The following is a 23044-nucleotide window of genomic DNA, read 5'->3' as shown; positions in this document are numbered from 1 at the left end:
ATCCGACCATAATAACTACACATTCAACCCCACTGAACAAAAACGTGCTGGTTCATTCCCCCATCAGTTATTTCCCGCATGAGATACATTTCAATACAAAGTCACTTACCAGCACAGGTTGGTATTTCTATGCCTCCAGTTGCATTAAAAATGCCATAAATTTGGGAGTGGTTGATAGAGGCAGGAGAGCAACCAAGGATTCAAGATCTTGTCGGATTGCTGAAAGAGAAATGGGTTTGTAGGTATGGCTGGTCATAGAAGACGTTGACATTTTTGAAGGATGTTACTTTGAATATGGAGACTGGGGCAGTGGGATGGTGAAAAGCGATGGTCAGAGCAACTCTACCCCTGCTCTGTCCCAGTGGAGAGGAGCTGGGGGGCAGAGATGTGGGAAATATATTAGAGTCAAGGGCATTTTTAAGCTGGTGAAGGGGAAGCCTTGGCTCAGGAGGAAGAAAGACAGCTCAAGGAGAACTGTCATCAGAGCACCTAGGATGGAGGCAGATGGACTGGATTGAGGAAAGGGAAAGTGAGAAAGCTGAAATAATATATTAGAGACGGTAATTAATGCTCGCCCTTACCACAGGCAAACAGCCAGCAAACCCACTAATCCCTCCAGCTCTCGCCCCCCTCCTCCTCCTCCTCCCCCCTCCTCTCTCTCACCTCCACCACCCGCCTTTCCTTGCATGTGTTGGAAGCTGGTGGACCTGGGACGTTAGCTGTGGTCCCCTCTCTCCACGATGTTGCTTGACCCGCCGAGCATTTGTCTCATTCATCCCTTCACGTGGCTCCCAGTCCATTCCCTGGTTCACAGCACGACTCCCAGACCGCGATCCCCGACTGAAGAACTTTTATAAACACCCACACGACACGGCGGCTTCAAATTCTAACTCAGGCTGACCATTTGTGTTATTGCCTTGGCCGAGTGGTCCCTTAAATCATCTCCGCCCATCGCCTCATTGGCTGCCGGGACTGGTCCACCTTTTAACTCCGATGTTATTTCCCAATCAGTGCTTCGTTAAGATGCAGCAGCGACAGTGAGAAGGAGGTGGATGTGTGTGTAGTGTTGTTGTTGTGGTGCTTGGTGTGGGGACACGTTGTCACTGGGCTTGCAGCCGGAGTGAAGGGGACCCTGGGCAGTGTCCCGCTCCTCCCCGGGACAGGTGCGCTTCTCCAGCCCTGACACTGAGCCTGAGCCTGAGCCTGAGCCGGCGATGGTGAGCTCCATTCTGCAGATAGTCAGCCTGTCGCTGGGGGTGATCGGCTTGGTGGGGACGTGCGCTGTGACCGGGCTGCCCCAGTGGAGGGTGACTGCCTTCATCGGGGAAAACCTGGTGGTGTTTGAGAACCGCTGGGAAGGCTTGTGGATGAGCTGCGTGAGGCAGGTGAATATCCGCATGCAATGCAAGATATACGACTCGCTGCTGGCGCTGGGCCCCGAGCTACAGGCCAGCCGTGCCCTCATGTGTGTGGCCGTGGTGCTGGAGTTCCTCACCATCCTCCTGGCCGCTCTGGGCATGAAATGTACCCGCAGCCCGGTGGAAAGCGAGCTGGCGAAAGGCCGACTCTTAATCGCAGCCGGCATCATGTTCATCCTCGCCGGAATCCTGGTCCTGATCCCCGTTTCGTGGGTGGGAAACACCATCATCAGGAATTTCTACAACCCGCTCGTTCCCAACGCGCAGAAACGCGAGCTTGGAGAAGCCCTGTTCATCGGCTGGGCGACCGCCGGCTTGTTGATGGCAGCAGGAGCCCTCCTCTGCTGCTCCTGTCCTCCCGAAGGCGAGAAAAGTTACCGTTATGCACCTGCACACTATGGGAAATCCAACCCGCCCCAGCCAACGCGGAAAGTTCCAAGCATGTACTCCAAAAGCGAATTCGTGTAAGTCACTGAAATCTCCGGTGATTTAGAGACCTACCAGTCCAAAGGACAGAATCTGGGAGCGTTAAAAATCCCAGCAAAGAGAAATCGGGACACCAGAATTGTTCCGATCAGACGTGTGTATTTTATAATCTTTGTAAAGCATCTCTATAAAACAGATTGAAGAAAGCGACTTTTATTTTTTAAATTGCAACATATTTAATAATCACATATTTAATGATTTGAAATGGTCCTGTAAATTTTTTTTACATTATCTGTGATGGCTTTTAAAAAAAAATCATAATTTTGGGAAATTGATGCAGTTCTGTGGGACAATATTCTTCGTTAGTGTTTTATTTCATTTGACTATTGGTCAAAGAAAAATTATCTGTACTTGTATTTTCTATGGATTATGTGACAGTGAATACGATAGTGCTTCCTGAACCACAGTGGAATCAGGTTATAAATAATTAAAATAACTTTATTCTCTGAAAAACAATCTACTTTATCATTTGCCGGAATGAGTTCCCTGATATTAGTTTGAATCAGATACTTGCACATTCGTTAAAAAAATAAATCAATTTTGAGGATCAAGGTGGCATTTTCAGATGTTGACGTTCTTCCTTAGCTACTGGTTTCTGGTTGCCTTGGGTTATGGTCAGCCTGGTTAATGAGTGATTTCTTTCCAGATTCCCATTTCATGACCTTTGGAAAATAATTGCCAGTAGCAACACATGAGGCAGCTGAGGCAGCTCACCTTCTTTCCAAAAAGTCTTCTATTGTTTCATTCGGGAAAGTATTTGGCGGCCTCTCGGTTCTGCGCTAAAACAAGCAACCATACCTGTGAAGCCTTATAACACAAATCAGCAACGGACAACTTCAATATCCTTTCCTTTGGTCTTAAGGGACACATGCATTGTCATCGTATCATCACCCTGGTACATGTGATAATAATAATACTAAATCTAAACCTACATGTGATCCCAAAATACAACTACTTCCAGCATTTGCAATGTCTTGTGTCTCCAAGGTAACCACTGATTAGATTTGGGTTCCAATAGGATGTGTAATCCAATTAATATAACTTGTAGTTTAGTTTGTAAATTAAGTTGGTTAGTTTCATTTCAATGCAGCAATGCAAATTCTTAGCTTGTATCCAGGCAGGGATTTCACAACCGTCTCTGATGTTTTATGGGTTCTCGAAGCAGCCTGCGTACAGGAATAGTTTGGGTCATTTCCCAGTGTTGTGGATTGTCTAAACCTTTTCACCACATTTGCATTTGGTGCTGTTGAAACTTGAGGTGGTGTTACAGTATTTCAGTGTGGAAGGCAGGGGTATAAGTTTGAAATCAGTTTGTTGTGTTTATTAGGAATTGCAGCTTCACATAAAACTGGCAGACTGATGCTTGCAAACAGTGGTAGTTAAGGTAAGGTGCTGATTTAAGCAAGTCTGAGACTGTTTTTGTTGCAGTCCTTAGTTGGGAATCTAACAAATACAAACACAAGCTGCTTGCCCACTCAGGAACAGACCACTCAACATCTCAATGGCATTCAGTTTTTACATCCTTTCACTTCCATGTGTCGCGTTGTCTGGGATTAGTAAAACAATGTATTGCTGTCTTTCACATCAGTCGTGCTTCAGTTTTTCAATGAGTGTAGTCTGCAGAAATCTAAACTAATACAGAGGGAATAGCGAGTGCCCCACTGTACTGAGTCTGAAGAATAGTTCCAACCTATTCCATCCACAGCTGCTGCCTGACCTGCTGAGTTTCTCCAACATTTTGTGTTTTGTGGGTCAGGAATCTCTGTTTCTCACATTAGCTGAATATGTCTGAAGGTTTGAGAACTGATCTAACTTTGGGCAACAAATGCTTATGGTGAGTTTTAAAGTGTTCATTACACATACATTATACTGAAGAATATATATACTTGAAAGTTAATTTAGCCTTTGTTGCAATCAGATCAGACTAATACTTTGAATTCCATTTTAGTCCTGCTGCAGTAATGCTTAGGACATTGTAAACCACTGTTGTATCAGTAGGCCACTGTAAATAGACCCTTGAGTGTAGGTGAATGGTAGAACCTATGGAGATATGATAGGAATGTGGGAATAGTCTAGATAGTAACAATCAGCACAGATTCAATGGGCCGAAGGGCCTGTTTCCATTTGGTGCGGTTTAGTTTGGAGATACAGCGTGGAAACAGGCCTTTCGGCCCACCGAGTCCGTGCTGACCATCAATCATCTCAAACACAATTACTAGGGACAATTTACAGTTTACGGAAACTAATTAACCTGCAAACATGTAGATCATTGGAGTGTGGGAGGAAACTGAAGCACCTGGTCACAAGGAGAACGTACAAGCTCCATACAGACAGCACCCATAGTCAGGATTGAACCCGGGTGTCTGGTGCTATAAGCCACCGACTCTACCGCTGTGCCACCCGTGGTTCTACAGAGGTCCAGCTGTTGGTAGATACTGTGATGGCAGCGAGAGTAAGTCACAGACAAGAGAACCTCAAGTGTGGAAAGCATAACAGACAGGCAGCAGTATATGAACATCTGTAATGAATTACGGCATAAAAGGGTTTCAGATCCCAAGATGCAATTAGAGATATTAAGATGCGACACAGTGGCGCAGCTCGTAGAGTTGTTGCCTCACAGTGCCAGAGATCCAAGTTACGTTCTGACCTCGGGTGTGCACTTTGCATCTTCTTCCTGTGACTGCATGGGTTTATCCGAGTGCTCGCTCCGGTTTCCTCCCACATCCCAAAGACGTAAAGGTTTGCAGGTTAATTGGCCACTGGAAATTGACCCCAGTGTGTTGGGAGTGGATGTCAAATATGTGTGAACGGGTGATGGATGGTCAACGTGTCCTCGGTGGGCCGAAGGGCCTGTTTCCATGCTGTATCCTTCAATCAATCAATTAGTTAATCTTACCCATGTCTATGGGGCAGCAGTGGAAATTTTACTATAATGGCAGCTACTAAAATGATTTAAAAAAATGATAGTTTGGGACAATGCTTTGATCCTGGAGCTGAATAATCATTCAAATTTACATTTTATTTTCCATGCCACATCTGAGTGTAAAATGTGACGTGTTCAGGGTATGGTTCATTTGTTTCTGTTGCAATGTTCCCCAGGTAATTCATGAAGCTGCACAAACATTGTGCATGGATTCAACAATTTCAATTTGTTCCTTGAGATGGGAGGGTAAGAACTACAAGAGACATACACAATGGTTTGGTCAGCTGTGTGGATTTTGAATCGATGAGGGCTAAATTTCAGAGGTTCAAAGGTATTTTATTGTCATGTGTACTAATTAAGATAGTGAGATTTACCACAATTTACTACTGAATTGGATAAACATATGAAAAATAACTGAAAGACCCAGTGATTAATATGGTGTAAAGTTTGGATAAGACTCCTTTAGTGTTTGGACTTCAGAGATACAGCACGGAAACAGGCCCTTTCGGCCCATCGAATCCGCGCCGACCAGCGATCACCCGTACACCGACAGTACCCTACACATCAGGGACAATTTACAATTTTTTCCTAAGCCAATTAATCAGTAAACCTGTACATCTTTGGAGTGTGGGAGGAAACTGGAGCATCTGGAGAAAACCCACGTGGTCACAGGGAGAGTGTACAAAATCCTACAGACCATGATAGCATGGTCAACACGTACTTTGTCAGAGTGGAATTGGTGAGGTTTGAAGCCACAGGACAGGTGTTGGAAAATGACAAGTGCAAGGAGAATAGGTTAGTTCCGTTTAGAGATACAGCGTGGAAACAGGCCCTTCAGCCCACCGAGACCATGCTGACCAGCGATCCCCACACACTAACACTATCCTACACAAACTGGGGACAATTTATCATTTTACCAAGCCAATTAACCTACAAACCTGTACATCTTTGGAGTGTGGGAGGACACTGGAGATCCCGGGGAAAACCCCCACAGGGCACAGGGTGAACGTACAAACTCCGTAGAGACAGCATCCGGTCAGGATCGAACCCAGGTCCCTGGCCGTTAAGCAGCAACTCTACCGCTGTGCCACTGTGCCACTGTGCCGCCCTGATGAAACAAAATACAGACTGACAAATTATGCTCCTAGGGCAACGCTGCTGTTTTAAAGGCACCACCTTTCAAGAAATGACTAACTTTGCTCCTTTGGATAGAAATAAAAGCTCCAATGTTGCTACTTCAAGCAGAGGGTTCTCCAGGAACATTGCTTTCTTTTCTCTTTCAATTAACAAGAAAATAAGCCAAAATTGAACTGATTTGCTGTTTTGGTGTTATCAAAATGAGCCAAATTGGCTGCATATGATGATAGTTTTTTAACCAGTAATGATATGATTCAAATGTGTAGGAAGGAACTGCAGATGTTGGTTTAAACCAAAGATAGACACAAATAACAATTAAATTGTCTATTGACTATTGACTATTGAAAAGCTGGAGTAACTCAACGGGACATGCAGCATCTCTGGAGAGAAGGAATGGGTGACGTTTCGGGTCGATTCTGAAAAAGGGTTTCAACCCGAAATGTCACCCATTCCTTCGCTCCAGAGATGCTGCTTGTCCCGCTGAGTTACTCCAGCTTTTTGTGTCTATCTATGATATGCTTCAAGTTGTCCTAAGAACGTGCACTATCTAAATGTCATTGAATGGGCTGAGCCTGTGTTTTACGATGTGGGTTTTGAGCTGGTGAGTTTGTTACCTTGTCCATGGAGGATGAATGTGACATTGGAATGAGCATATAGGGTTGGCTAGTGCTGGGCTGGGGCAGGCCAGGGAGAAGAAGATATGGTTACTATATTTTGTGCTGTATATTCCAAGGGATTGCTATGTAGCAATACAGGACGAAAGCTAACAGCACTTCACAAGAATGGTTTCTAAAAAGATTGAATAATTTACGAAAACCAATCTACAGAATAATTTTCGTAAATATTTTCATGATGTGAAGTTAATCTATCCTCTGTTTACAACACTAGTGGGTTTGCATAGGATTTAGAGCACAGAATTAGATGAATAAACATGCCGGAAGGGTCATGATTCAAGTTTACTGGCCCCTTCCTAATTCAATGAATTCCACCTGTCACTTACAAACATTTCAATACCATCTAAGATAACCGCTGGAGTAACTCAGCAGGTCAGGTAGTATCTGTTTGCCTTCCTCGAAAATCAATTGCTGTCAACTAACACAGCAGGCTAGTTTGATTATTCCGTCAGTAAACATGGTTTATTAAACAAAAACAATCATAAGTACTGCTGGGCAGTGTGATTTAAAATTCTAATAGTAAATCCCCTGTAAAAATGATTACTCAGCAGTAGCAACAACATGCATCAGATGCACACAAACTAATGCCCCTGCCCCACTTAGGAAACCTGAACGGAAACCTCTGGAGACTTTGCGCCCCACCCAAGGTTTCCGTGTGGTTCCCGGAGGTTTTTGTTAGTCTCCCTACCTGCTTCCACTACCTGCAACCTCTGGCAACCACCTGCAATCTCCGGGAACCGCACGGAAACCTTGGGTGGGGCGCAAAGTCTCCAGAGGTTTCCGTTCAGGTTTCCTAAGTGGGACAGGGGCATAAGTCTGCATGCAAAACTAGAATATTTTTCACATCCAGGTGGGTAACAGGTAGCTGCTATTGGAGCCGCAACAAAGAGGGCAAATGAGTTTTGTAAGTGAATGTTTAAACGATATTTACTAGGTTGGTGTCTGCGACTATGACTAAAATTAAACAATCTCTTATTCAAGAAGAAATGGAATTTGTTTTTTTGGCAGGAGATAGGGGAAGGCTTAGATAAATGTAAAACTGACGAGGTGAGATAAAAAAACACTGCACACAGGACTTTACTCAAATGCACCAGCTAACTTGTAACAATTTTAAATGTGCATGTGTTTTAGTTATACTCTTCCTCTGTTCCGCTTATCTTTTTACACTGTTGGCTTGTCCCATCGGTATGTCCTACAACTTACTCCAAAACTACAATGAAATGATAAACTAACAATGTGATATTGTGCTGCTTTGCAAATATTACTTGATGTTCTTTACATCTGAATTACCTTAACTGTGACTTTAAGGTTACCTGGATACTGAAAATGTGTTTTGGCTAAGGTACAGTACATGGCAATCATTGCCTTTTGCATGCCCTGCCCCTGGGCCTGGATCCTGGCCAGTGGAAAGAAATAAGGGCCTTTTCTTCTTATTGCTGCCTTGAGGCACCTCGAAAGTTCATAAAACTGCCTACATGTCTCAGGTCTGACTACCAGAGCATGGCAAAAAAAAAGAGAGAGTAACAAGGAATGAAAGATATATAACAACTGAGAGAAATCCTAATTGCATTTCTCAGTGGGCATGTTCCATGTTGTATGTTTACATTACAAATGAATTGTTTATCGCTAACATGAAAATTTTAGGTGAAAGCCAAAAAATTGCTGAGGCTGGAAATTTGAAATGACAACAAAAAAAGCTGGACAGACACAGCTATTCAAACAGCATCCATTAGGGGGATGGGGGGCAGGGTGACATTGTTACATCTCAGGTCAAAGACCATTCATAAGACTCCTCCATTTCTACCATTTCTCATTTCTCTCTCTCATGGGTCACACAAAGCAGTATTTAGGACCAGTGGGCCACGCGGCTGGGAAGAGAAGGACCAGCGGGCCGCAGCCTGTAGAGGGAGCCACCGAGCCCAGCCTCTGCTCATCAGAGTACCTAGATAGTTCCTCCATAGATGCTGCTGCACCCGCTGAGTTTCTCCAGCAATTTTGTGTACCTTCAGAGTACCTAGATAGTCTTTCCGCTGACTGGATTACTCGCAACAAAAAACTTTTCACTGTAAGTCTGAAGAAGTGCCTCGACACGAAACATCACCCATTCCTTCTCTCCAGAGATGCTGCCTGTCCCGCTGAGTTACTCCAGCATTTTGTGTCTACCTTCGATTTAAACCAGCATCTGCAGTTCTTTCCTTCACAACTTTACACTGTACCTCGATACACATGGCAATAAACTAACCTAGACTAAGTTAAGCTAAACTAAACTAAACTAGTCCTTAAACACCCATATAAAAACTGGCTGAAATAAATACTTCATTTTTTAAAAAAGAATGCTAATTTTCACAAAATGCTGCATAACAGTTTTGAGTGAGTTTCGTTCTCATGACTTTGAAGTTGGTTTAAGATGCAGTCAAAGTTATGCTTGCTGCTTATTTCAATAGCACAAACTTGGTGATATCTATGCCCTTCATAAATGTCAAAAACATAATGGTACAAGACAGTAACAAGTGATTCAGTTTAGGAAGTAGTTTGCACCTTTAAAGCCACGTCTACATCAATACTTGGAGTTTTTCCAACTGCTAGTTCAGGATGCAGTATTACAGTTAATGTCCTCTTCAAATTCCCTTACATAAATTCATATCACCCAAGCAAGATTCATACTGTTTGAAACATTGGCAAGATCTTAGATTGAAACTAAACATTTATTTACTTTGAGGTACATTCCTAATTATTCTTTAAATGACTTAATGGAATTAGTGGAGTGCTTACCATAATGCTCTGTTGGACCCATAGTGTGTGTAAATTAGTTACCATGATCATCTAAAATCAGCACCCCATTCCTGCTTTTTCCCCATATCCCTTGATTCCTTTAGTCCTAAGAGCTAAATCCAGCTCTCTCTTGAAAACATCAAGTGAATTGGCCTCCACTGCCTTCTGTGGCAGATAATTCCACAGATTCACAACTGGGTGAAAACGTTTTTCCTCATCTCAGTTCTAAATGGCCTACCCCTTATCCTTAAACTGTGACCCCTGGTTCTGGACTCCCTCAACATCGAGAACATTTTTTCCTGCATCTAGCCTGTCCAATCCTTTAAGAATTTTTATATGTTCCTACAAGATAACCTCTCATCTTAAATTCCAGTGAATACAAGCCCAGTCGACCCAATTCTTTCATCTTTCCTCTGAAAGACACACGGTCACAGAGGAGCTCCATACAGCCAACCTAATGTCAGGATTGAACCCAGGTTTCTGACGCTATGAGGCAGAAGCTTCACTAGTTACGTCATTGTGCAGCCTAAATGCACGAATAAAGATTCAGCAGCAGATGGAAGCTGTGGTGTAACAAAGAAAGTGAACATTAATGAAGTGGGACCAAGAGTCTTAGCAGTGAAACACACGTGGTGAAGAGTGCAGGGCAGCATCGAGCAGAATGTAGAGATCAGAAATGATAAAAATTACCTGACACTGTGCCAGACTTGCGAGCTGGAATCATGAGTGATTGCACAGAGTTTGTGGTCAGAGCAGAAAGTGGGCAATTTTCAACTGAAGATAGTAGCATCTCCTCCAAACCAGGACAATGAGGTAGCAATTTCCTCAACCATCAGAAAATGAAAGTCAAATTCATGTTTTTGGGTGATGTTGCTAATAGTTAGCTCATACTAGAGGAAGATGGCAAAAAACAGGAAAGCAGACTATTATCTAAATGGTGGCCGATTGGGAAAGGGGGAGATGCAGCGAGACCTGGGTGTCATGGTACACCAGTCATTGAAGGTAGGCATGCAGGTGCAGCAGGCAGTAAAGAAAGCGAATGGTATGTTAGCTTTCATTGCAAAAGGATTTGAGTATAGGAGCAGGGAGGTTCTACTGCAGTTGTACAGGGTCTTGGTGAGACCACACCTGGAGTATTGCGTACAGTTTTGGTCTCCAAATCTGAGGAAGGACATTATTGCCATAGAGGGAGTGCAGAGACGGTTCACCAGACTGATTCCTGGGATGTCAGGACTGTCTTATGAAGAAAGACTGGATAGACTTGGTTTATACTCTCTAGAATTTAGGAGATTGAGAGGGGATCTTATAGAAACTTACAAAATTCTTAAGGGGTTGGACAGGCTAGATGCAGGAAGATTGTTCCCGATGTTAGGGAAGTCCAGGACAAGGGGTCACAGCTTAAGGATAAGGGGGAAATCCTTTAAAACCGAGATGAGAAGAACTTTTTTCACACAGAGAGTGGTGAATCTCTGGAATTCTCTGCCGCAGAAGGTAGTTGAGGCCAGTTCATTGGCTATATTTAAGAGGGAGTTAGATGTGGCCCTTGTGGCTAAGGGGATCAGGGGGTATGGAGAGAAGGCAGGTACGGGATACTGAGTTGGATGATCAGCCACGATCATATTGAATGGCGGTGCAGGCTCGAAGGGCCGAATGGCCTACTCCTGCACCTAATTTCTATGTTTCTATGTTTCTAAGATGGTCGGAAGGGGTAACAGTATGGGGATGGGGGTAGATGTGATTGAATGCTCTGATCACCAAAATGGCAGAGTGGCTTTAGTGATATTGGAGGAAGGAACCATGGTGTGTCATTAGTTGTAGTAGTTTGAGCAACAGAAAGAGAGAAACCAACCAGAGGATAGACAAGGTAAACTGTGGAATAAAAGCTGGTGAAGGAAGTGTTACACGTGTCAGCATTGGCTTAGTGTTAAGTCTTCCCACTTGAGGGGCTTGAGTGCAAAGGTGTATTATCTGGATGGGACTTTAAATAAAGACCTTTTCAGACAGACAAATTAAACATTGCATTGCTAAGAATAGTGGATCTTGGCACAAGCCAATATTTAACCGCCAGCCAGCACCTAAACTACAAATGATCTGGCCATGCCTAGTTGTGTGTGGAATCTTACAGTGTGTATTTTAATGTTGGTGTTTTACACATTACAACTATAACAGCACTTAAAAATATGTTGCTGGCTGTTAACTGCTTTGGGAAACGATTAAGTTGTTAAAAGCACTCTATGGCTGCAGGTTTTAACTTCATTCTTTTTGCATTTTGCATAATAAATACACAGCAAATAGTCGGCTAAGTCCCAACAATGACAAATTCGACAGATTCATTACTTCTTCTTTAATGGTTAAGCAATGTCTGTTAGATAATATGCTGGGAGTCACTGATGCAAGTAGAGCAAATATTTGCTTTGCTTTGCCAGTTTCGGTGTATTGTCTATTGAGCAGGAAGCTCTGTAACTGAAAGTTGGAATAACTGGTTCACTCTATAGAAGTATCAGAAACCTAACGACTGGTTTCTGTGTGGTAGACAAAAGACAATAGACAATAGGTGCAGGAATAGACCATTTGGCCCTTCGAGCCAGCACCACCATTCAATGTGATCATAGCTGATCATCCCCAATCAGTACCCCGTTCCTGCCTTCCCATATCCCCTGCTATTTTTAAGAACCCTATCTAGCTCTCTCTTGAAAACATCCAGAGAACCTGCCTCCACCGCCCTCTGAGGCAAATAATTCCACAGACCCACCACTCTCTGTGAGAAAAAGTGTTTCCTCGTCTCCATTCTAAACAGCTTACTCCTTATTCTTAAATCCTTATATCAGTATCTGGTGCTGGTGACTTATTTTGTCACGTCATATTCTACTTAGCAACAATTTTATTGCATAACCTGTAGTGATTCTTTTTTTTAAATTACAGATATTTCACAGAATATTTAATTACTCTTGACATCATATGTAGGTTTTTCCTCTCGCAGTTAGACAAATGTCAAATTTTAATAAAGGAGTGTTTTTTGCGTGTAAATTATTTGGATGGGGTTAAAAATTATAAACGAAACATTTGCAGGCAGAATGGAATAGCAGGGTATGCCAAGGTAAATATAGATTCAGATTAAGAATAGTTTATTGTCATATACACCAGGGTGCAATGAAATTCCTTGTTCACATCAAGTTCAATGAGTAAACAGTATACATACTGCAATGAGATATACAGCAATAAATACAACAGCAAGTGTAAAACAGCAGAATGGTGCAAAGCTGGGGTGCAAGAAATTATAGTACAATAACAGTAAAAACCAAATGAGGTGGTTAAGGGTATGAATACACGGCAGCACCTCCAGTAAGGAGATGTGAAAGACGTCTAGAGTCTGATAGGCAACGGGAAGAAGCTGTTCTTGAGTCTGGATGCCTGACATGCGGTATCTGGAGGAAACGCACAAAGTCCTAGGTAGAACGTGCAAACTCCACACAGACAGTACTGGAGACCAGGATTGCACCTGGATTGTTGAAGCTATGAGGGAGAAACTGTACCAGCTGCATCATTGTGCTGCAATCATGTAGAATGAACTGACAAATTAATCAGTGTTGATAAATGTCAGGTGTTCATTTTGGAGGGGGGGGTGGATGAGGGTAAGGTGTCTAAGTAGGGCAGAGAAGAAAATAGATCAGTAGCTGCAAATTTCAACAGCAGCACATCTATAAAATCATTAAAACGGAATCCTAGCATCAACACGAAAACACAGAATGCTAGAACTGTTCAGTGGGACAGGCAGCATCAGTGAGAGGAGAATCAGTCAATGTTCCTGGTCGAAGCCCCTTCAGCGGAGCTGGAAACGTGAGAGGACAAGTGTGTGTTGTAAGTTGTAAAGAGGGGGTGGTCTAGTGGGAATGTCTGTGATGGGATGTAGGTTAAAAGTAGTGATGAAAAAAACAGTCAGAACAAATTGATACAGAAATAATGAGAAATATAATTGAAACGGAAAGGCGTACCGTGTCAATGAAGTGAAAACAACTAACTGCTCCGAAGGGTTCTGACCTGAAATGTTACCCATCCTATTTTTCCAGAGATGCTGCCTGACCCGCTGAGTTACTCTAGCACTTTGTGTCTATCTTCTTTAACTAACTGAATATGTAAACTATGCGCTGAGGGCTACTAGGTGCATGGTCAAAAGATCCCTGCTCCCTGGGCTTTCACTGGTTATTGTTCCAGCAATAAAGCAGGGACAGGTCAGAGTGGGAGGGTCAGATGAACTGAATTGAATTTACAACCCTGCATTTGGTTTCTTCAATGTAATGGAGTTGAATATAAGATGCTAATGTGAAAGAAATGTGTACGAAAGGACTGCAGATGCTGGTTTAAATCGAAGGTAGACACAAAATGCTGGAATAACTCAGTGCGACAGGCAGCATCTCTGGAGAGAAGGAATGGATGACATTTCGGGTCGAGACCCTTCTTCAGACTTAATGTGGAAGAAATGTTGTGTTCAGTTTTGGGAGTATTGTGTTCAGTTTTTAGGAATATTAAGGCCTGGATAGAGTGCATATGAAGAGGATGTTTCCACTAGAGGGAAAGTCTAGGACCAGAGGTCAGCCTCTCCAATTAAAGGACGTTCCTTTAGGAAGGAGATGGGGAGGAATTTATTTAGTCAGAGGGTGGAGAATCTGTGGAATTTATTGGCACAGAGGCTCTGGAGGCCAAGTCAATGGATATTTTAAAGGCAGAGGTGATCGAAAGACTTTTGATTAGTACGGGTGTCAGGGTTTTTTGGGAGAAGGCACGAGAATGGGGTTAAGAGCGAGAGATAGATCAGCCGTGATTGAATGGCAGAGTAGACTTGATGAGCCGAATGACCTAATTCTCCTCCTATCACATGAACTTATTTTGTTCATTTTTGGTGAGTATTGTGTTCATTTTTAGGGAGTGCTAGACCAAGTGCAGACCCGTTGGGTCTGCTCCCCCAATGGTGTGATCCCCCAACCCAATATTCCGCCATGCACCCGTCTCCTCCATTGGAACTGAGCCCGTTCCCAAATGTAAGATTGCAGCCCTCCCCTGCCTGCTGCAGCAGTGAAAAGTTCAGTGTTCCTCTCTTGCAACTTTGTTTTGAAGTGTGTTAGAAGCTGACATGTAAATGGGAGAAACCTGTTTATTTTTGAAATACTTGGGGGTGGGTGGGGGGGGAAGAAGGATTTGATTAAAAACATGTACTTCAACACGACGAAATGAAATGAGGAGTGGATACTTAGAAAGAAAAGCGAAATCTCTACCGAAATGGAAAATATCTCGGAGATTGAGCGTCTGGATTGGGCGTGGCAATGAATCAAAGGAAGAAATGCAGCCGGACGGCAGGCGGACGGCAGGCGGACTAATTTGAGTTTTATATATATAATAGATATAGATATAGATAGAAGATAGATAGATTGTATTTAGTGTTAGTCATACATCAAATGCTGGAAAGAGTGCAGAAAAGATTTACAGGAATGTTGCCTGGGTTTGAGGGTCTGAGTTATAGGGAGAAGTTGGTGAGGCTGGGGCTTTGTCCCTTTGGTGCGTAGGAGACTGAGGGATGATCTTATAGAGGTGTAGCAAATCGTGAGAGCCACAGATAGGGTCGATGCACATCAGGTTTGGGGAATCTAGAACTAGTGAGCATAGGTTCAAGGTGAGGGGGAAAAGATTTACTAGGAAAAGGCAGCTGCCAGAGGAAGTGGTTGAGGCAGGTACAATAACATATAAAATACTTTTTGACAGGTGCATGGACAGGCAAGGTTTGGTGGAAAATGAGCCAAATACAGGCAAATGGGACTATCAAATGGGCAAATTTTGGCTTGCACGTTGGGTCGAGGGGCCTTTCTGTACCTTATGACTCAATGACTCTAAATGCATGTGAAATGCTGCTTTAGCTGGAAAGGTTGCTTGATTCCTGGATGACTGGAAAGGGAGAAGATAAACTGTCAGAGTTTACTGTTGTGGTTGTGGGAATGTGCCATGGGAAGGTGAGGGATAGATGGAGAAGACGAGCAGACCAGGAACTCACGTCCTGAATAGTATTCTTGGAATGCTGAAAGGTAAGGTGGGTATGGGGAGGATGGGGGAGGGGGTGGTGAGGGTTAGGCACACTGGTGGGATGGAAGGTGAGGAATCAGACCCTTTGCTATGACACTCAAAATTGGGAGTCGGTGCATCCTCTTTCCATTGTTATCCTTGAAATGTTTCTACAACTTGATTGGAGTCCACCAGTGGTAAATTAAATTGATTGTACATGTTTTGGAAAGGGACACACCTGTCTATATAAGGCCCCACAGTTGACAGTGCATGTCAGAGCAAAAACCAAGCCATGAAGACAAAGGAATTGTCCGTAGACCTCGGAGACAGGATTCTGTTGAGACACAGATCTGGGGAATGGTATAAAACAATTTCTGTAGCATTGCAGGTCCTGAAGAGCACAGTGGCCTTCGTCATTCTTAAATGTAAGAACTATCAAACCATCAGAACTCTTCATAGAGCTGGTCGCCCGGCCAAACTGAGCAATCGGCGGAGGAGGGCCTTGGTCAGGGAGGTGACCAAGAACCCAATGGACACTCTGACAGAGTGAAATGAAACCAAGTCTGATGAAACCAAGATTGAACTCTTTAGCCTGAATGCCAAGTGTCTCGTCTGGAGGAAACCAGGCACCGCTCATCACCTGGCCAATACCATGCCTACGGTGAAGCATGGTGGTGGCAGCATCATGCTGTGGGGATGTTTTTCAGCAGCAGGAACTGGGAGACCAGTCAGGATCGAGGGAAAGATGAATGGAGCAAAGTACAGGGAGATCCTTGATGAAAACCTACTCCAGAGCGTTCAGGACCTCAGACTGGGGCAGAGGTTCACCTTCCAACAGGACAATGACCCTAAGCACACAGCCAAGACAATGCACGAGTGGCTTCTTGACAAGTCTGTGAATGTCCTTGTGTGGCCCAGCCAGAGCCCGGACTTGAACCCGATCGAATATCTCTGGAGGGACCTGAAAATAGCTGTGCATCGACGCTCCCCATCCAACCTGGCAGAGCTTGAGAAGATCTGCAGAGAAGAATGGGAGAAATTATCCAAATACAGGTGTGGCAAGCTTGTAGCGTCATATCCAAGAAGAATTGAGGCTGTAATCGCTGCCAAAGGTGCCTCAACAAAGTACTGAGTAAAGGGTCTGAATACTTATGCAAATGTGATATTTCAGTTATTTAATTTTAACACCGATTTACACTTTTTTATTATGGGGTATTGTGTATTAATTGATGATAACAAAAATAATTTAATCCATTTTAGAATAAGGATGTAACGTAACAAAATGTGGAAAACGTGAAGGGGTCTGAATACTTTTTGAATGCACTGTATATCTCATTAATCAAATGGGGAACATCAGCAGTCAATATTATTCACTACCATGGAAGTAGATGATGAAGAGATCTCATTAGGGTCAATGAGATTCCCGAGCTGAGCCATTTGGAAATCAGGTTTACGTCCCAAGCAATTTAGGACTGGGATGAGGTAATATTTCCTGACTCAGATGACTATGAAGAGCATTATTTGTACACTATGTAAATTAAGGGGAACAGTGAATGATTGTTAATTGGGTTTGTTTGTGGCTGGAAGTCATCTTAAAGTAAAAGATTATCAATGATCATTAAATAGGAGAGAATTAAAGACCTTGTGGCCTGTTTCTGCTCTTAGTGTTATGTTCACATGACCAGTATTATTGCAATTGTCATTCAGAAAAACACATGGAAGGAAAGCAAGGAGGATATACTTGTGGGATCAGGGAATGTGTGGATGGAGGCTGATGTGTGGTAGAGTTAAATGTGTGTAGAAACATACAAACATAGAAAACAGTTGCAGGAGTAGGCCATTCAGCCCTTCGTGACAGCACCGCCATTCAATATGATCATGGCTGATCATCCAAATCCAGTACCCTGTTCCTGCTTTCACCCCATATCCTTTCATTCTGTTAGCCCTAAGTGCTATATCTAACGCTCTCTTGGGTACTGTACATCCAGTGAATTGGCATCCTCTGCCTTCTCTGGCAGAGAATTCAACAGATTCACAACTCTGCCCTTGTCCACTTTAAATGGCAGAAACAGTGAATTTGGGAGGTGTTTTATTCTATCCAATTATAGTCTCATTCTGGTGCCACTTTTAACTTAGTAAACCTTTCAGAAATCTTAAAGTCAGTCATTTATCATCTTATGTGTAGTAGTTACACAAGGCCTCTGAACTCAAACATGCATCATTTTGTGTGGTTACTGTGATTAAGTTTGCCTTACTTAGTGGTGGACGAAGCACAAATGTATCACAGCTTCATTTATGACCACCTCAGGTAAAAGTGCCACCCCGATGTAAACGCATCTCGCTGTATTCAGTGGCTGAAAACAAAGGTATAATAATGCATCTATTGTTAGAACTGGATTTAAACAAATGACATGACAGGAAAATGGTTCTGAAAGTTACTTAAAACCTGACATTTAAAATAATTACGGAGGGTCAGAAAATGAGGGATAATGATAAAAGAACTGGGCCATTAAGATAATGAAAGGTGAAATTGAATAACGTTGCCAGGAACAGTACTCATGATAATTACATCGTCACAAAAGAGATAATTGAAAATATTTAATTTTCTCTTTTTATAATCACAATTATGAGCATATGAAGAAGTTGGCACCAGAATGAGACTATAATTGGATAGAATAAAACACCTCCCAAATTCAGTTTCTGCCATTTAAAGTGGACAAGGGCAGTGGGTATGTGGGAGCATCACCATCTCGGAGACACAAGGTGGTGGAGACTTAAGATCGCCAGTGTTTAAGCTCAATGACAATGTATTAATATAATTATCTTTACAAATGATGACATATGAGTTGGAAGGTGCGTTGAAGGTGGTGATACTCACTGCCTTCTATTGCTGTCCAAGGTAAATTGCAGTCATAGTTTAGGGAGACACATTTTCACATTCAATTATTTGCTTATTCTAGAGCTACTTTCCCATATGATCTTGATTATATATTTTTTAAATTGAACAATTTCAATTATCCCTTTTCTAATGATATCATAGTAATGATTCCAGCAGCTTGTTTATTCAGTTTCTCTCATTTTCTTAATGGCATAGGTCCCTTATCATTTCCCCTCTTTTCCTGACTCTGTATTCATTTAGTTGTCAGATTCGCAAATGACTTTCAAAATCAATTTTCTATAATGTAAATAGGGCTAATTGCAAAATCGGGTGAGGTCAGCATGTTGGTAATGAAATGTGTGTTATACAGAAGTTTGTAAGAATGTGTGTGTGTCTGTGTGCACATGCACGTCATAAAATAAACTCTGTGTGTAAGTTAATATGTTAATCTGTGTCCAAGATGGCTGTCGGAAGGGAGAGTGGACGCTGGCACGCTTTAGCTGCCGCTGCTCTCTCTTCACATTGTGTGTTTTTTGATTTTTTGATTTTGTGTCTTTGGAGCGATTTCTATCTTTAATTTGTATATTGATAATGTCCTTATTATTTATTTTTCTCCGACTATACGTTTTTTTTCTCTTCTGTTAATTTTTGTAAGGTGTCCTTGAGACTTTGAAAGGCGCCCGAAAATAAAATGTATTATTATTATAGTCATAGAACATGGAAACAGGCCCTTTGGCCCAACTTGCCCACGCCGACCGACATATACTAGTCCCACCTGCCTGCTTTTGGCCTATATCCTTCCACAACTATCCTATCCAGGTACCTGTCCAAATGTTTTTAAACATTGTGATAGTACCTGCCTCTTCTGACAGCTCGTTCCATAAACATAACAACCTTTTCTTAAAAAAGCTGCCTCTTAGGTTTCTATTAAATAATTCCCCCTCACCACAAACCTATGTCCTCTGGTTCTTGATTCCCCTACTGTGGGTATAAGAAAGATCGGGTCCATTTACCCTATTTATTCCCTTCATGAACTTACACTCCTCTATAAGATCACATTTTATCCTCCTGCGAAGATTTTGTGAATCCCCAAATCCTGGGGCTGCGCACGTGACTGCGCGTCACGGCCTATGTCACCACGCACCATGTCCGTGTAATGCATGCCATGCGCGCGTAATGTACGCCTTACGTGCATCACGTGCGCAGCACGACGTGTGTGCCGTGCGTTGTGACGTGTAAATGATGTAGTGTAAATGACGTGCAAATGACGCCCGTGGGACAGGCCCTTTAGCCTGCTCAACCTCTCCCTATGGCTCGGACCCTCGAGTCCCACCAACATCCTTGTAAATCCTCTCAACATCCTTTCCAGCTTAACTATATCTTTCCTATAACAGGGTGACCAAAACTGACCATAATACTTCAAATGTGGCCTCACCAATGTTTTGTTTGGATTAATCTAGAGATACAGCGTGGAAACAGGCCCTTTGTCCCACAGAGTCCGTGCCAATGAGCGATCCCCGTATGCTATCACTGACCTGCCAAGCCAGTTCACCTCCAACACTGTACATCTTTGCAGGGTGTGAGGAAACCTGAGCACCCGGAGCAAATCCACATGGGTCACGGGGAGAACATGCAAACTCCGTACAGACAGCACCTGTAGTCAGGATCAAACCTGGGTTTCTGTCTCTCTCTCGGTCAGAAACAAGCAGACAGAGGCAGCAACTCTAGCACTGCGCCACTGGGCCACCCCATGTCTTGTACAACTGTAACATAATCCCTTGCCGAGGATCGCCAGAAGAATTGCTTTGACCGCCTGTGGCTTATAACACCGTGAAGCCGCGGTCTCCGGTAAGAAAGTGGCCAATTCGGGAACTCCAAGCCGTGGAGTGTGTGTTCTGGTCCGTCCCGAATTCGGAGTTTCGATCATCCCGATGAGAGGGCTGGTACATCGGGCCGTCCGTAGCTGTGATTATGGAGGGTTCATGGCCCCGACCACGGGTGAACAAAGGAGGAAGATTGACTGAACGTTATTGTCCTCCATCACAGTGAAGAATGTTGATTCCACTGTGGTGGATGTTTATGTTAAATTCTATTGTGTATTGTGCTCTTTTTGATTGAATGGCTGCATGGTGACTCATTTCACTGTACATTTGGTGCATGTGACAAATAAACTTGAACCTTGAACCTTAACCTTCCAACTTCTGTACTCAATACTCTGACTGATGAAGGTCAATGTGTTGATAACCTTCTTGACCACCCAAACTACTTGTGACTCCACTTTCAAGGAAATATGTACCTGCATTCCTAGATCCCTCTGCTCTTCAACACTCCCAGAGCCCTGCCATTCACTGTGTAGGTCCTGCCCCAGTTAGACTTTCCAAAATGTAACACCTGGCACTTCTCTGTGTTAAACTCCATCAACCATTCCTCAGCCCAACTGCTCAACCGATCAAGGTCCAGCTGCAATTTTTGACAATCATCAAAGCCAATTTTCTATCCAGTTAGCCAACTCTCCTTGGATCCCATGTGACCTATCTTTTCAGAGCAATCTACCATGCAGAACCTTGTCAAATGTGTGTGCGTGTGTTTGTATGAGAGAGTACCTTGGGGAAAATCACTCCATTAGAAACCAACCAGAAATAAACACAGAAATTCTTTTAAATACTCTACAATTCCGACAGCATTTGATCCGCTGGGCATTTTCAGCAGGTTCTGTTTTTATCTCAGATTCCCAATCTGCAATTTTTTAAATTCCAGATTACAGAGAAAATATTGAAAAGCAGGTAAGGGAGATGTTATATTTATTTAGCCTTGACTGTCAAGATAATAGAAATATATGAAGAATATATTTGTACTGAATATGAAAATATAAAGGACTTCTTGAGTCATTATCCTTGGCATTTTTCATCTCACCTATATTTAATGTGAGCAGAACTGAATATGTGTGAGAGAGAGAGAGAGAGAGAGAGAGAATGAGAGAAGAGACAGAGAAACAGTGTGTGTGTGTGTGTGAGAGAGAGAGAGAGAAAGAGACATAAAGAGAGAGAGAGACAGAGAAACTGAGAGTGAGTGTGTGTGTGTGAAAGAGAGAGACAGAGAGACAGAGAGAGACAGTGAGACAGAAAGGCAGAGACAGTGAGAGAGAAAGAGAGAGAGAGAGAGAGAGGCTACAGTCGGATGCCTGCCCCTCTTTCGGGCCTACGTCCATGCACGTGTGTCCATGGAGAGGGAACACGCGGTGTCCACGGGGACTCTGGAGGCCTTCCATGGGCGCTGGTTACAGCGTGGGGTTGAGAGTATTGTGAACAATGAATGCAGTGTTGTATTATAATGATACTTGATATAGTGTAATTTTTTTGTTTATGATTTGATGTGTTGTATCTTTTGCTGTGTCGAATAAAGTATTTGAAAGAAAAAAAAAAAAAAGAGAGGGAATGAGCACCCCTGGGAAAACCACCCATCCGTTCAGGTGCTGTAAATACTGACGCAATGTTAGACAAATGGGCCCACCTATCTTTCTAGTCCCAATCGAACTTCTGCTGACAAAGAACCTGCAAAAGTAATCTGAGGTTGCTAGTTTGCTAATTTAGAATTTATTGATTTGTAGATGAAGGTAATGACCTCAAAATTGTGCACTATAAATATTACCAACCTGCTGCTAAAATGTGCTAAAGGTTTGAATGGTAATTTAGATCTTGAGGTAACTCTTGAGGTCTCATGCCAGTTTTATTTTTATTGTGTATTTAATTACTTTTTATGCGTTAACTCAGCAGAGATCATATAAATGTACATCAAGTGAGAACTCTTTTGTTTGCACAGTGGGTATTGACAAATCTTGTTCCTGGCAGTGAGCTTTTTGTTATTGGAGACCGAAACCAAAATATTTCAGGTATTCAGAACAGAGGCAGTGAACAGAATAATTAGGAAAGAAGAGGGACAGGGAAAATGAATATGTTAAAGGAACTGCAGATACTGGTTTATATGGAAGATATTCACAAAGTGTTGGAGTAACTCAGTGGGTCATGCAGCTTCCTTGGAGAATAATAATGGGTGACGTTTCTGAAGAGGGGTTCCGATCCGAAATGTCACCCATTTGTTTTTAGTTTAGTTTGGTTTAGAGATGCAGAGTGGAAACAAGACCTTTGGCCCACTGAGTCTGCACCGACCAGCCATCCCTGCACACCTACACTACCCTACACACTAGGGGCAAATTAACCTACAAACCTCTACGCCTTTGGAGTGTGGGCGGAAACTCGGAAAAAACCCACGCGGTCTATGTGAGGTGCTACACCTTGGCAGGACAAATCAAAATAGGACGTACATGGTAAATGGTAGGGAATTGAAGAATACAGTTGAACAGAGGGATCTGGGTATAACCGTGCATAGTTCCTTGAAGGTGGAATCTCATATAGATAGGGTGGTAAAGAAAGCTTTTGGTATGCTAGCCTTTATAAATCAGAGCATTGAGTATAGAAGCTGGGATGTAATGTTAAAATTGTACAAGGCATTGGTGGGACCAAATCTGGAGTATGGTGTACAATTTTGGTCGCCCAATTATAGGAAGGATGTCAACAAAATAGAGAGAGTACAGAGGAGATTTACTAGAATGTTGCCTGGGTTTCAACAACTAAGTTACAGAGATAGGTTGAATAAGTTAGGTCTTTATTTTCTGGAGTGCAGAAGGTTAAGGGGGGACCTGATAGAGGTC

General features: G+C 42.9%; 1 protein-coding gene across 1 annotated transcript; it reads left to right on the top strand.

Annotated features, from left to right (window-relative positions):
• Nucleotides 1-974: 974 nt before the first annotated feature.
• On the top strand, nt 975-2443 carry LOC129702638 (claudin-8-like). Its single transcript, XM_055644486.1, has one exon. The coding sequence runs from the start codon at nt 1215-1217 to the stop codon at nt 1884-1886; it is 672 nt and encodes a 223-aa protein (XP_055500461.1). The 5' UTR covers nt 975-1214; the 3' UTR covers nt 1887-2443.
• The last annotated feature ends 20601 nt before the right edge of the window (nt 2444-23044 follow it).

The sequence above is a fragment of the Leucoraja erinacea genome, chromosome 13, assembly GCF_028641065.1.
Source record: "Leucoraja erinacea ecotype New England chromosome 13, Leri_hhj_1, whole genome shotgun sequence".
NCBI lineage: Eukaryota > Metazoa > Chordata > Chondrichthyes > Rajiformes > Rajidae > Leucoraja > Leucoraja erinaceus.
This window is presented reverse-complemented; position numbering and strand designations above follow the sequence as displayed.